The 14,691-nt window shown below is 40.9% G+C and overlaps 1 protein-coding gene across 15 annotated transcripts in view; it reads left to right on the forward strand.

Moving 5' to 3' along the window:
* Positions 1–14,691, forward strand: part of mef2aa (myocyte enhancer factor 2aa) — a 223,771-nt gene that overhangs the window by 191,118 nt on the left and 17,962 nt on the right. For all 15 annotated transcript variants that reach the window (XM_087981265.1, XM_087981267.1, XM_087981277.1 and 12 more), the window contains one exon: positions 13,315–13,499. In XM_087981265.1, coding sequence (XP_087837391.1) covers positions 13,315–13,499 — 185 coding nt within the window. The remainder of the gene's footprint in view (positions 1–13,314; positions 13,500–14,691) is intronic.

The raw sequence follows: 14,691 nt of genomic DNA on the forward strand, positions 1-14,691 counted from the left end.
GAATTGCACACAATATTCCAACAGTGGTCTAACCAATGTCCTGTACGGCCGCAACATGACCTCCCAACTCCTGTACTTAATACTCTGACCAATAAAGGAAAGCATACCAAATGCCTCCTTCACTATCCTATCTACCTGTGACTCCACTTTCAAGGAGCTATGAACCTGCACTCCAAGGTCTCTTTGCTCAGCAACACTCCCTAGGACCTTACCATTGTGTATAAGTCCTGCTAAGGTTTGCTTTCCCAAAATGCAGCACCCTGCATTTAGCTGAATTAAACTCCATCTTCCACTTCTCAGCCCATTGGCCCATCTGGTCAAGATCCTGTTGTAATCTGAGGTAACCCTCTTTGCTGTCCACTGCACCTCCAATTTTGGTGTCATCTGCAAACTTACTAACTGTACCTCTTATGCTCGCATCCAAATCATTTATGTAAATGACAAAAAGTAGCGGGCCCAGCACCAATCCTTGTGGCAGTCCACTGGTCACAGGCCTCCAGTCTGAAAAATAACCCTCCACTACCTCCCTCTGTCTTCTACCTTTTGAGCCAGTTCTGTATCCAAATGTCTAGTTCTCCCTGTATTCCATGAGATCTAACCGTCAGTCTCCCATGGAGAACCTTGTCGAATGCCTTTCTGAAGTTCATATAGATCACATCTACTGCTCTGCCCTCATCAATCCTCTTTGTTACTTCTTTGTATCAAAGTGTAGATTCCAGTTGTGTCCAGTCCTGTCTACATATGTGAAAGCCTGGTGAAAGAGGACATGCCTGTGGAGAAGACAGTGTCCAGAATCTGAGAGCTAAATATTTGGAATTGTTTAAAGAGAGCATGTTACTGGATTCAATGCCAACTTGCTTTCCTGTGCAACTGAGCGTTTTTGGTAATCCTTATAATGACAGTGTCAAATGATTCACTCCCCACTTGCCCTTACACTCTACCTGCCCCTCTACCCCAGTAACCATGGGACAAGTAACACTAGTTTGGTAAAATCCACCTTTTCTTTATCTTTTTTTGTCCTTGACATGTGAGAATTGCCAACAGGGCCATCATTTAATGTCCTTCAAGTAATGATGAGCTGTTTGCTGCTACTGCTGCTGTCTTTCTGGTGAAGGTACACCCCAGATTGCACACCTAATGTTCTTGGGTCATTTCAGACAGCAGCTAAGAATTAGTAATATAGCTCTGGATCGGTGGTGTGTGTATTAAGAAGATTTGATTAAATTTATTGGTGTCACATGTACCTAAGTGCAGTGAAAAGTTTTGTTTTGCCTGCAGTACAGGCAGATCATAAACTTCAAGGACAAACAGATGGTAAGGTGTTTAGACAGAGTGAGGCATACAAAGTATGGCTGCACCCAAGCTGTCCAAAAGCAAGATCAGCTTTAAAAATCACACAACACCAAGTTATAGACTAACAGGTTTGATTGGGAGCACTAGCTTTCGGAGCACCGCTCCTCCATTAAGTTCATCAGACAACCACCTGGTGAAGGAGCAGTGCTCCAAAAGCTAGTGCTTACAATTAAACCTGTTGGACTATAACCTGGTGTTGAGATTTTTAACTTTGTACACCCCAGTCCAACACCGGCACCTCAATCAAGATCAGCATTAGCTTTGAAATTTGAGAGATCCATTCAGCAGTCTAATAACAGCAGGGAACCTATTGGTGCATGTGTTTAAGCTTCGGTACCTTCTGCCTGAGGGGAGAGGTTGGAAGAGATTATAACAGGGTAGGAGGGGTCTTTGGTGTTAGCTGCTTTTCTGTGGCATTATATTCCAGATTTGTTCTTTAACTGAATCTAAATTTCCCTAGCTGCCATTGTGGGTTTTGAACTGCTATCTATGGAGCATTATTCCAGACCTCTAGAGTAAATAGTCCAGTAGTATTGCCACTGTGCTGTTGACCCTGCATTCTGTCCTGATTTGGGCCTAGCATGCATTCAGTTGTCCATAGAAGACTACTTGTGTCTTGACTGGGAAACTTGATAAGCTCCTTGCTGATCTCACTTTTGAGAGGGAACTATAAGATGTAGGAGCAGCATTAAATCTCTTGGTCCACTATGTCTGCTGTTCCATTCAATCATGGTTGATATGTTTCTCAACCCCTTTCTCCTGCTTTGTTCCTGTAACCTTTTGATTCCCTTACTAATCAAGAGCCTATCTATCTTTGTCTTAATTATACTCAATGACTTGGTTTCCACAGTTTTCTGTGGCAACGGGTTCCAGATTCTCTACACTCTAGCTGAAGACATTTCAGTTCTAAAGGCTTCACTTTAGATCACCCCAGCTCCAAGTCTCTCTCAGTAGTGGAAATATCTTCTCTACATTTGCTCTATCCAGACCTCTCCGTATTCTTTAAGTTTCAGTGAGATCCACCTTATCCTTATAAACTCCATTGAGTACAGACTTAGAGTCCTCAATTGCACCTCATATGACAAGCTCTTACCCCCAGGATCATTCTTGTAAACTTTCTCTGAACCTCCTCCAGGTCCGTACATCTTTCCTTGGATACAGGGCCCAAAATTGCTCACGATATTCGACATGTAGTCTGACCAGAGCCATATACAGCCTCAGCAGTACATCTGTACTCTTGTATTCTAGCCCTCTCAAAATGAATGCTAACATTGTATTTGCCTTCAACCCAAATGGCCTCCTTCTTCAAAGACCGCAATTTCCCCTCCGACATGGTCGGTGATGCTCTCCACCGCATCTCCTCCACTTCCCGCACCTCTGCCCTTGAACCCGCCCCTCCAATTGCCACCAGGACAGAACCCAACTGGTCCTCCCCTTCCACTCCACCAACCTCCGGATACATCGTATCATCCTCCGTCATTTCCGCCACCTCCAAACAGACCCCACCACCAGGGATATATTTCCCTCCCCACCCCTATCAGCGTTCAGGAGAGACCAATCCCTCCAAAACTCCCTCGTCAGGTCCACACCCCCCACCAACCCAACCTCCACTCCCAGCACCTTCCCCTGCAACCGCAAGAAGTGCAAAACTTGCGCCCACACTTTCCCCCTCACCTCCCTCCAAGGCCCCAAGGGATCCTTCCATATCCATTGCAAATTCATCTGCACCTCCACACACATCACTTACTGTATCCATTGCACCCGATGTGGTCTCCTCTACATTGGGGAGACAGGCCGCCTACTTGCGGAACGTTTCAGGGAACACCTCTGGGACAACTGCACCAACCGTCCATTGGCTGAACACTTTAACTCCCCCTCCCACTCCGCCAAGGACATGCAGGTCCTTGGCCTCCTCCATCGCCAGACCCTGACCACGCGACGCCTGGAGGAAGAGCGCCTCATCTTCCGCCTAGGAACCCTCCAACCACACGGGATAAATGTAGATTTCTCCAGCTTCCTCATTTCCCCTCCCCCACCTAATCTCAGTCCCAACTCCCGGATGCAGCGCCGCCGTCTTGACCTGCAATCTTCTTCCCGACCTCTCCGCCCCCACCCCCTCTCCGGCCTATCACCCTCACCCTCACCTCCTTCCACCTATCGTATTCCCAGCACCTCTCCCCCAAATCCCCTCCCCCCTACCTTTTATCTCGGCCCACCTGGCACACCAGCCTCATTCCTGAAGAAGGGCTTATGCCCGAAACGTCAATTTCCCCTGCTCCTCGGATGCTGCCTGGCCTGCTGTGTTTTTCCAGCATCACATTTTTCAACTCTGGCCTCCAGCATCTGCAGTCCTCACTTATTCCTAGGTTCCACAATAATACCCTCTATAAGGTCCTGTAGAGAACCATTTCAGGTTTATCCAGTGCCTGGATAGAGAGTTCATTATGAAGTGAATTGCAATCAAAACTAGTCTGACTCATTTGAACCATAATTGAGCATCAGAAAAAAAACTCCGATCAGCAGATTATCTGCACATCAATACTTTATTGTGTAATTGTTTACTGCCAACTGTTTTATATTTGTAACATTGGTTGATAGCTGTGAAAGGATTTCTTGTATGGTGGGGGCATTTTATTTATTCTTTCATGGGATGTGGGTATCACTAGTCAGGCCAGCATTTATTGCAGATCCCCTGTTGCCCTTGGGACGGTGCCTCCTTGAACTGCGGCAGTCCCATGTGGTGAAGGTACTTCCACAGAGCGGTTAGAGGAGTGGGTCAGCATGGAAAGGCTGAACATGAAGTAATCTTTAGAGTTTATATTGTCACCAAGCAAAGATAATAAACAAAACAAATTTTAGAGCTACAGTTATTTTTATTAGATCACCCTGCTGGAGTCTTCCCCTCTGCCAACCATTGTACAGTAACTTTGGCGGGAACCTTTGCAGTGTAGGTGGTTGTCCTGTTCGGAACGGAGTGTGCAGCAAATGGCTTCCAAAGGAAGACCAACTAAATTCTATAAATATAGAATTGCTATTAGACATTTATTGTTGAAAGCTTAAGCTCTTGTTTCAGCCTTATCCTGAGGTCCGGTGCTTGGAAGCAGAAGTGATTTGCTTGAATGTGCGCAGAAATGATGAGAGATTCAAAGTTTAAGTTTGTGTCTACTAATTAACTCTTTCTTCGGTGTACCAATGAATGAATACACAAATAAATAAAGGCCTCCCTCCAAAATTTTTGATTCGTTCATCAAACAATGCCTAGTCTAACTCGGCATGAATATGTTCAATGACCCAGACTCCCCTACTGTCTGTAGAAGAGATTCTCACTGATTGACCCTTTTGAGAGAAGAGATTTCTCCACATCTTGGTCTTGAATAGGAAACCATTTATTTTTAAACTGTGCCCCTGGATCTAGATTCTCTAGCAAGCCCCCTCAGGATCTGCCATCTTTCAATAAGATCTGCTCTATTTGACTGAAAACCAGTTGCTTGCAAAATGTCGTTGGCCAATACATTCACCCACATTAAGCTTCCCTCATTGTTCAATGTTAATTGCCTCTCTCCTGCTTCTGAAAATTTCTGATATTTCATCCCTGCCATCTTCACAGAAGCTTATGTATAGTGGTCATCTGTTGGCAAAGACCTGGCCTATTTCTTAGCTTCCTTCCTTACACTGCTTTTTAACATGCATCCTTGGCCTACTTCCTGACCTCTAAACTTGCCAACGTTCAGGACGTGGCCTGATTACCCCTCTGTGCCTCTAATCTTCACTCAGCATGTACCATTTTGTCTACATCCCAGCCTCCACTGTCTGCTGATCTTGGACTCTTTTCAGTTCAGTTTGCCCTGTCCTCCTTCCAGGCCACAAAATTAAACCAGTCTAAAAATAAAATTCTCTAACCTGAGTAAACGCTATGCAAGATTTCCATGGCACACCAGCTCAGGCCTGAGCTCTGAAAATATAAGCTAATGTAAAAAGACATGTGTCTTTTGAAATTATTCATTAGTTATTTGTACAATTGCATCTTTATATTTTAACCTTTTTTAAGGAATAATTCACACAAGGTAATTGGTCCAGCAACTGCAGCTCACTATCAGTGAGAACTTTACAATCTTTAGTCCCTCCGTTTGCCTACTGAGCCTTGCTTTGTCATTCAGGAAAGTGTCTGTTTTAGTTAACCTGCTCAGGCATGTTGTAAGATACTTCCTGCACAGATGAGACTTGAACTCAGACCTCTGGCATAGAGGCAGGGACACCACCACTGTGTTGCAAGAGCTTGAGGAATGTCACTGTCGTTATTTTAATCAATTTGTTCAGATTTTTTATGATACACAACCAGGCAGGTGGGACTCAAGCCCAGTTCTCCTGGCCAAGAGGTAAGGACACTATCCCCCAAGGCTTTGTTCTCCAATAAATATCTGATTTGTGAAACAGACACCTTCAAACTCAGCCAAGTGCTATTAGTTGATATCTGAGTGAATAGGTAAGAATACAATTAATCCTAAAAGGAGTTGCATGAATAAAAATGATTGATCAACAGTTCAAGGAGCATTATAGTTCATTTTTTGTAAATTCTAGAATAACAGCAGGTCTGTTTGAATTATATATAGATAGTGTCCAAGCATTTTAGTTGGGTAGCATGCTGTAAAGATTTGGCTGTTAGCATGGCTATATAGTTTGGTGGGGGTAGAAAGTATGGTTTGTTAGGTAGTGTGCAGATTGAAGAACATTAAAATTAAGACTGTTTGTGGGATCTGTGCTACTGTTTGATGAGCTGCTATTCTGTTTTGCATAGTGAGAAGTGAATTCAGAAAATTGGTGGCCAATTAATTCATAATTGTTTGGTTTAAAGGTGAAAAATGTCGTTAACAGCTCTGTGAAAGGAAAAGTAATTTTATTTTATCGTTGTAAACAACTGGTGCCCAGAAGAGGTCATTGTCTTGATTAGTTTGGGTCTTTCAAGCAAACAGATAATCCATGATTTCCAACATCAGGGACATTTTTCAGTTGTTTCTTCATCTTCTAGTAGAGTTGGCCCCAATCTCAATATGAGTGACAACCTTTAGGTTCTGATCCAACACAATCTAGCCTATCCCCAACCCTGCTTTGCACACTCCAACAGCATAACTGTCTACTGGATGTAAGTTTGCTCTGAGCTGATTTTTAATGCCATCCTGTTTGGTTATACAATAATTGGTTGAAGTTGCAGCAACAACAATGCATATATTATGTGCAGGAATCAAAGCAAACTCCATCACATGGGATGTGGGCGATTGAAGGTGGATCATAGTAGGATGAAATACAATCACTTAGAGTGAATGGAAGGCAGAGTTTATAGGGTTAGAGGGAATTACCATGAAGTAGACAGTTATTGAGTTTTGAGAAGATTTGTAGCTCAGGTTGAGGTTCTGGATGTAAGTTTGCTCACTGAGCTGGAAGGTTTGTTTTCGGACATTTCATCACCATACTCTGTAACATTATTAGTGAGCCTCTGGTGAAACCTTCACTGGAGGCTCACTGATGGTGTTACCTAGTATGGTGACAAAACATCAGAAAACAAACCTTCCAGCTCAGAGCAAACTTACATCCAGTAGACAGTTATGCTGTTGGAGTGTGCAAAGCAGGGTTGGGGATAGGCTAGATTGTGTTGGATCAGAACCTAAATGTTGTCACTCAATTTGAGATTGGGGCCAACTCTACGAGAAGATGAAGAAACAATTGAAAATTGTCCCTGATGTTGGAAATCATGGATTGTTTGTTTGCTTAAAAGACCCAAACTAATCAAGACAATGATCTCTTTTGGGCACCAGTTGTTTACAATGATAAAATAAAATTACTGCTCTGTTCAAAAACAGAGACTTGGGCAAAATTATTTTGCGAGGACCCTGACCTTGTTCATTTTTTTTTTTAATTAGTGATGTTGAAAATAAATATTGAATTTAATGTTGCCATTTACTCCTTGGGTGCTCTCAGACGCAATTAGTTTTCCTCCCAACCGACAGGATAAACTTTATTTTCTGTCTTTGAGCTAGTCCTGCCTCTTCTGGGAAAGGCAAATGAGAAAAGCTCAGGACAGTCCAAACAGGCAACATATACTTTCCTTGACAGAATGGGCAAAAGAAAATCTGAAATCATACCCAACCTTGAGATATTGTTAGTTAATATTTGCCAAGCAGAAAGGACTATGTAAATTTGGTGCATGACTAGATGTATTTCTATAGCAGCATCTTTACTTGACCATCAATCAACACTCTCCTCATACATTATAAATGTTGTTTTCCCTTTACTTGGATATGTCTTGTAAATTGTTATGATGATTGCAAGATGAATAGCTTTAACAAAATGTCTTTTATTTCAGCAATAATTGAGATTTGTACTCCATACTCCAACCTCTACTATGTAAAACATACTTTATAGAAATATATAAACAAGATCAGAAAGGCCTTCACATTATAGTTGATCTAATCCCCATTTAAAAAAAATCAAATCACAAGGGAAGGTGAGAAAGCATTCAATTTACTAAAGTTTAAGTTCTAGTGACTTTCTTGAAATTTGATCTGATCACTATCTTGATCACTAGATGGCAGTAAAGTGCATGGCATTGATTCACAATCACTCTCCCCACAGACTGATGAAGCCCAACTATGCTTGAGGGTGTTCTTGGTTTTAAAACTGTTAAATTAGAAGTCCTGATCATTTGAGTTGCAAAGCTATAGACATTGCATTTAAATGCTAAATTGCATTTAAAAGAGAAACAGTTTGATATTTAAGAACTGGACTAGCATAAGATTTTATGCAGCGCAGCCCATTGTGAAAATAATGTTACCTGTTTTACACTTCAGTAATTCAAATGATTAATCTTTTGCCTTCCAGATATTGATAGCTTGCGATCTATGAAGGGCTAACACATACAAACAAATATCACTATTTAAAAACGCATTGTTGTGTTCATTATACTGGGTAGCTTTTCCTGGAACTGAAATCTTTTAATTGACCAATACGTTGTCCTTTTTAGTGTGTAGTTGTGTAGATCAAAATCAGCATATTTTTGAAGGTTTCTATTTTCATGCTTCATTGCATGATGCAGATCAGCTTTATTATTAAGCAGGCCCGTATTATATTCATGTTTGTTTATTATTGTGGTCCCAAATGGGTCTAGCAAGATGCATTAATGCAGCAAGCATCAAAATAATAAAATTTTATTGCTGTTGTTTCCACTTGCTTGAACCTCAGTGAGCAATACAGATTAGTTTTGGTCATCGTAAGATGTTAAGACTAAGCTGCTAATTGCTGTTTCATATTAGAGCTTAGTGCAACACAATCCCAGCAAAATGCATCACTTCCACTATGATATATGGTATGGTATGGTATAATGAGATCACTACCCTGTTGCTACAACTGAGATTCACTGCCCCTCTCTACTGAACTGGTCACAACATATATTTAAGTAATTTAGCCAATTATATATCTTCTCTATTTTAGATTCTGAATAAAAGATCTATCAGCCAGGTTTCTTTAATAAAAAAAAGGCAATTGACTTATCATAAAAGAGTTATTTAGCAAAGATGCGGAGCTGGTTAACACAAAGTTTGAAATATAGTAGTCTAAATAACCCAACATGTACACATGCAAACAGGCACTGGGTAGCAAAAAGAAACATTCTCTGCAGAGATTGACTTTGGCGTGGGGTGGGAGGTGGAAATTATTCACTGTTTAACTTTTGAAGGAAACATGAATAAAGAAAAAAATGACCAAGATGGTTTTCAGTTGATGTCCTGAGATATGTAGGTGGATGTCACCAAACACAGGTATGTGTCTCTGGAACCTTGAACTTAGAAATTGTTGCAGAGGGCTTTATTTTGGATACTTTTCAGGGAGAGAAACTAGATCAGGGTTTCAGTTCTCTCAGCAAGGGTTTTTTGGAAAAGCAGAGCCTGAACTGGATAGCTTCTCTCTCTCTCTCAATAAGCTATGGCCCAACTGAAATCCAAATGATTGTTTAAAAAAAAATGTTAGCCAAGTCAGGTGGTTTCCAGTTGGAGTCCAAGTATTAGCTTAAGACGTATGCCTTTGAAAAAGTGTCTTTTGAAAAGAATGTTACATTGTTCTTTTCATGACCTGTTTTTTTTTTAAAAAAAACAAACCAGTCCAGGAATCCAAATACACTAGTGCCTACTACCCTGAAACATGGATTCCTAAAAGGAAAAATGAAACATCTACATAGTGTTATAGTCTAGGGGGGAAAAGAAGGCCATTTTTAATTGACCAAACCTGCATTTGTCGTGCAGTTCATTTCAACCAAACAAGTGTTCAATTATGTTGATGGTTGATTGTTCATTGTAGCTCATGTAAATAAATTGAACTTTCTTTTAAGGAAGCTCACACTCTTCTTTCAGACTATGCTGTACAAACATAGTGAAATTTTAATAGGGGAACTCTGAATGAATTCCAGACCACAAAGTAATCACAGTTCCTAACTACATTCAGCGCATCTTAGTTCTGGGGTTATTGCCTGCACCAGTGCATCTAAAAGTCTGTACTAAGACTTGATCACCTGAACTACACAGTAATGTTTACTAGGCTAGGGCTGTTTTCTCTAGAAGAGTGAAGACTGAGGAAGGCCCTGATGGAAGCCAGTTTGATGGGATTTAATAGTGTAGATGCAAAGAAGGTGTTTCCACTTGTGGCCAAGAGCAAAAATTGGCCATAAATGCAATAACTAATAAATTCAATATGGAGTTCAGGCAATATTTCAATGAAAACAGTGTAACTCGCAGCCACAGGGAGCAGTTGAGGTGAATACTAATTGAAAGCTAGCAAAAGATTGGAGGAAGAAAGAAATAGGATATGTAGATGGGATTTAATCACGAAGGTGCTTGGGGTTTTAGAGCATTGTCATTCTGTGGCTCACTGGAGCTAAACATGCAGTCGTTGTTCTGTAGATACTTTAGTAGATGAAGAACTTGCTGATAGCAAATCATCTATTATCAGTTCAAGTACGTACTCCTCATCCCTGCTTGCACTGTGCGCTTTAAATTGGTATTGCAAATTAACCTTGTACCATGGTAAGATCGGACACCCCTTACCCAGATTGAAAAGCAAAATTCTCTCCAGACCTTCCGAGTAAATCGGCCCTCTGACACAAATAATTTATTTTGTGGCACTTTTTGTATTTTCTCCCGTGCTTCTTTGAATCCAGGTCTGACCGTGGTGCTGAAGGTGTGGCTTGACTAGAGCTCTGTTCTTGAAGTTAGCCAGGACTTCCTTGGACTTGTACTTTGCTATTGCTTTGACATTCTATTGGTCTTTGTTGTTCAACATTTGTTGAATGTCAATGTCTGTAGTTAGAGCAAAATACTGTGAATGCCAGGAATCTGAAATGAAAACAAAGTAAGTGCTGGAAAAGTTCAGTGCACCTGGCAGCTTCTATGGGGAGAGAAAGAGAGTTAAGATTGTGAGTCATATTGGATTCAAAATGTTAACTCACTGTCTCTCTCCACAACTTCTCCAGATTAGTTGAGTTTTCCAGCCCTTTCTGTCTTTCGATTGCACAAAACTCTGTCTGCATTCTTTGTTACTTCAGTGTCATTCACAACATAAACTTGTTGTCCATGTTCCCTGTCCGGTGAAGAAAGTTACATTTTCCCACATTAATATTTCAGACTTGTTTCAAATCTCTTTGGCAAGATTTAGGCTGCCTGTTTTAATTTCACTGACCCCCCACCCCCCCCAACTTCACTTACCATTCTTTTGCAATTGTAGCCATTTATTGTTGAGTTGCTGAATGTAAACCATTGTATTTTAAATGTAAACTAGAAACAGTAACACGCTCCGTACTGAAATGATTTCTGTAAAGAAAGGAAATTTAGATTACTGAGGAATTGAAATAGAATCTTAATGTATCTGTTCTTTATATAGTTGACAGCTCCCTTTTTTTAAAAAAAAGGCTTCTTCACTTATACCAACACTGGGGGAAGCACAGAATTCTCATAATTGTCGTCATTTGCCAAAGGGTTATTTTGTTTATGGAATTCTTGACCTGGCAGTATCTCATTTGGTGACTGACTGTTTGTTTGCTGTGATAAATGATTTTTTTTAAATGAAAGATGTTGTTTGGTACTGTCATGTGTGCGAAATCAATGTTGGTAGTTTTCTAATCTAACTGTTGTCCCATTGAAAGTGACATAGGTGAGAATAACACTTAAACTTCTAATTTGTACCTTTTCCATCCCTGAAGAGCTGGGATATAAAATTACGTTCAGATATAGATGTATATCTTTAAGGAATGAACTAAAATGTTCTACACAGCATTTTATTTGGGGAAAAAAAAAAGGCAAAACCTTCAGTTAAGAAAGAGAATTAATTATTGCTAATTTTAAAAGAGAAAGCTCCCCTGCTAGAGAATGCCCCTTCTAATTAACTTTGGGGATAATGTTTGGTTTAAAAGCCACAGTCTAACCTCCCATTGATCCTTGGACACAGTTTCTGGGGAGCTCAGCTATTTTCTGACAGGTAGTCGGCAGCCAGATGCAGTCAGAAAAGATTTGTTTTTGATTTATTGAATTCATTTGCTGAACTTTAAAGGAACGGTCCAATTTTTTTAAGCCATCAAATGCAGAAGACCTTGTAGCAAGTTACCAATGTAAAGTGATAGTCAAGGCACCTCAGGTGACATTTAATGCCATTTGTGGGGGTGAGCATTTTAGTCAGGTGTGTGGGACCCTGATACCATCTCTTCTCCAGCCATGCCTGAACGTCCAATGGACAGCCCTCCTACCTGTCACAAATTGAGACCTTTTAAACTGGGCAATTAACACCCATTTCATACTCTCATCCTGTTGCTGCTGGCATTAACCCAGCAATGGTTGGGGGTTTTCATCGTGAGGGAGGTATAATGGGTAAGTGCTTGCAGGGGTTTCGTTGCAAGCTCCTTTTCGGATGGTCTGTCATTCAAAAGCACAGTGCTGATCCAGGGACTGACGAGGAATTGAGGTGTACTATCCCCCACACCCCATCATTCACTCAGCATTGTGGGATGCAGCAATCATTCCCAACCTTGGGTGGGTGGGACTCATTGCGTTACCAGCCATGCCTCTGTCAGGTAGAGCTCCCAGAGAGTAGAACGTCAGCTTCCGGGATCCTGGGGAAGACCCTCGATGTCCAAGTGCCAGAAATTAGCACACTTTCCCTGAAAGTAAACAAAAGTAAGCTTGCACACTCACCAGCAAGTGAAACCAAATCCTTGTCACTTCAATTGAAAATTTCTCTTGTTCCATTCTCGGTTAGATTTTTAATTCCAGTCAAGATGTAATATTTTGATAGTGTCTGTGACGTTATTTCTCACTTAACGGGCTGGAGGCAGAACAGAACTTTTGGCGAGTTTTGCTGCAAATGTTGGATTTTGCAGCAAGCAAGATCTATTTTTGGTCTCTTTTAAAAAGCAGTGTCTATTTTTTAGGAATCTATTTAGGAAGAGAGCATAGCAACGTTTCCTGTTAAAAGCAGTGTGAATTCTCCAGCAAAATGCAGGAGTAGATGATAATTAACAGCACACAATGTGCACAAAGTTAATAATCATTTGCAGCAGTGTGGTCCCGAAATGTGATTCACAGGCAATTGTGCTAACACCACCACCTTGGCTGGGAACAATGGTGTCACTAAATGCACTCATTGATGCATTCAATATTTGAGCCCAAGTCAGTGTTGATCTAACCTAGCCGGGTATATCATGTGCCTGGTGATTCTTGACCATCAATAATTTACATTTATCATAGAATCCCTACAGTGTGGAAACACGCCCCTTCGGCCAAGCAAGTGCACCTAGCCTACACATCCTGAACACTGAGCAATTTAGCATGACAATTCACCTAACCTGCACATCTTTGGATTTAAGCAAGAAAAACTCCCAAGTGCATCAAAATATAATATAAGAATGTATCTTTTTCTAAAATTCCATTTCAGGAAATGGTTTTGTTAACCCTCGTGCTTCGCCTGGCTTGCTGTGCTCCACAGGTGGGAATGGATTAGGAAAAGTCATGCCCACAAAGTCTCCGCCCCCTCCTGGTGGAAATGTTGCAATGAACAATCGTAAACCAGACCTACGCGTGGTCATTCCACCAACAAGCAAAGGCATGATGCCACCTCTGGTGAGTCCATTAGAAAACAAAAGTGTAAATTATATCAGTGTCATCATCCATAGCTGTGTGACTCCATTTTATTGTGCTACTTTGGAAATCATAGACAGAATGCCTCACAAGGAAATGTTCTGTCTTTTGGCTCCAAGGTTATGAGAATGGTTTAGAAGTCATGCCATTGAATGTTTAAGATGTTATGCAGCAAAATAATTGTGATCTTCTTTAATAGCACATCGGCTTACATCACAATTGTATCTTTCATGCACCATAATACCCTGAGATTTTTTGGGAGCTTGGCTAGGAAAAGTAGTCAAAATAACGCCCAAGATAAAGGCTTGTGATGAATTGAGAAGAGTCCAGGATTGAGGGGACAGGATGGTGAAGCTGGATAATAGTAGACCAAATAAGCCAGCATTGGATGTGGATGCATGTGAAAAGTTGCATGGGCAGGTTAGAGGAAGAGGTCCGAGAGGAATTGGCAACAACAAAACAGATGGTTATGCAAGATCTCCTGAAAGACAAGATCCTATCTTGGATCTGGGAACAGCAGTTAGTTACAGTGGTACTAGGACATGGTCAAGACAATGCTCAGGAGCTGGAAGCAAGCAATCTTGGCAACGTATTCAAAGTGGGGTTAAAGGGAACACAAAAGCACATGTACAGATTCGCTGAAAGCAAATGCCCGAATGGGACACAGAACTACAACCTGAAGGTAGCAGAAGGCAAGCAACAGCATATGCTTTGTAGTGAGAGCATGACACACAGGTTCTCATGTACATTTTCAGTTAACCTTTTACTCAATACACCTTTCTAAAGTTGAACTATTGCAGTATTTTGCTTTGTGCAGGACTTACATTGACTAGTTTATACTATGACTATCATCAAATTTAGGGTAAAACAGAAAGTTAAGGTTGGTGCTGTTAATGCTGACTTTATTGTTTGAAAATGACAGCTTTGAGGGACAGCTTATAAAGTTTGAATAGGAGGAGACTGTGGATGGAACACCCCAGGTGCTGTAATTGAGGGATATGAGTCTAATAGAGAAAATTAACTGACTACATTGGAAAAGATGTAAAGGAATCCAGGGAGTGTGTCTGGGTCCCATGAAAATCTAAAACAAACACCAAATGTTAGTGCTGCAATTCCATTTCAGTATAACAATCGATCCATTTTTTTTAAAAAATCTAATAATTAAGATTTTGAT

Source organism: Chiloscyllium plagiosum, unplaced genomic scaffold (genome assembly GCF_037043375.1).
Source record: "Chiloscyllium plagiosum isolate Xiang-an unplaced genomic scaffold, Cpla_swu_hap1 HiC_scaffold_39, whole genome shotgun sequence".
NCBI lineage: Eukaryota > Metazoa > Chordata > Chondrichthyes > Orectolobiformes > Hemiscylliidae > Chiloscyllium > Chiloscyllium plagiosum.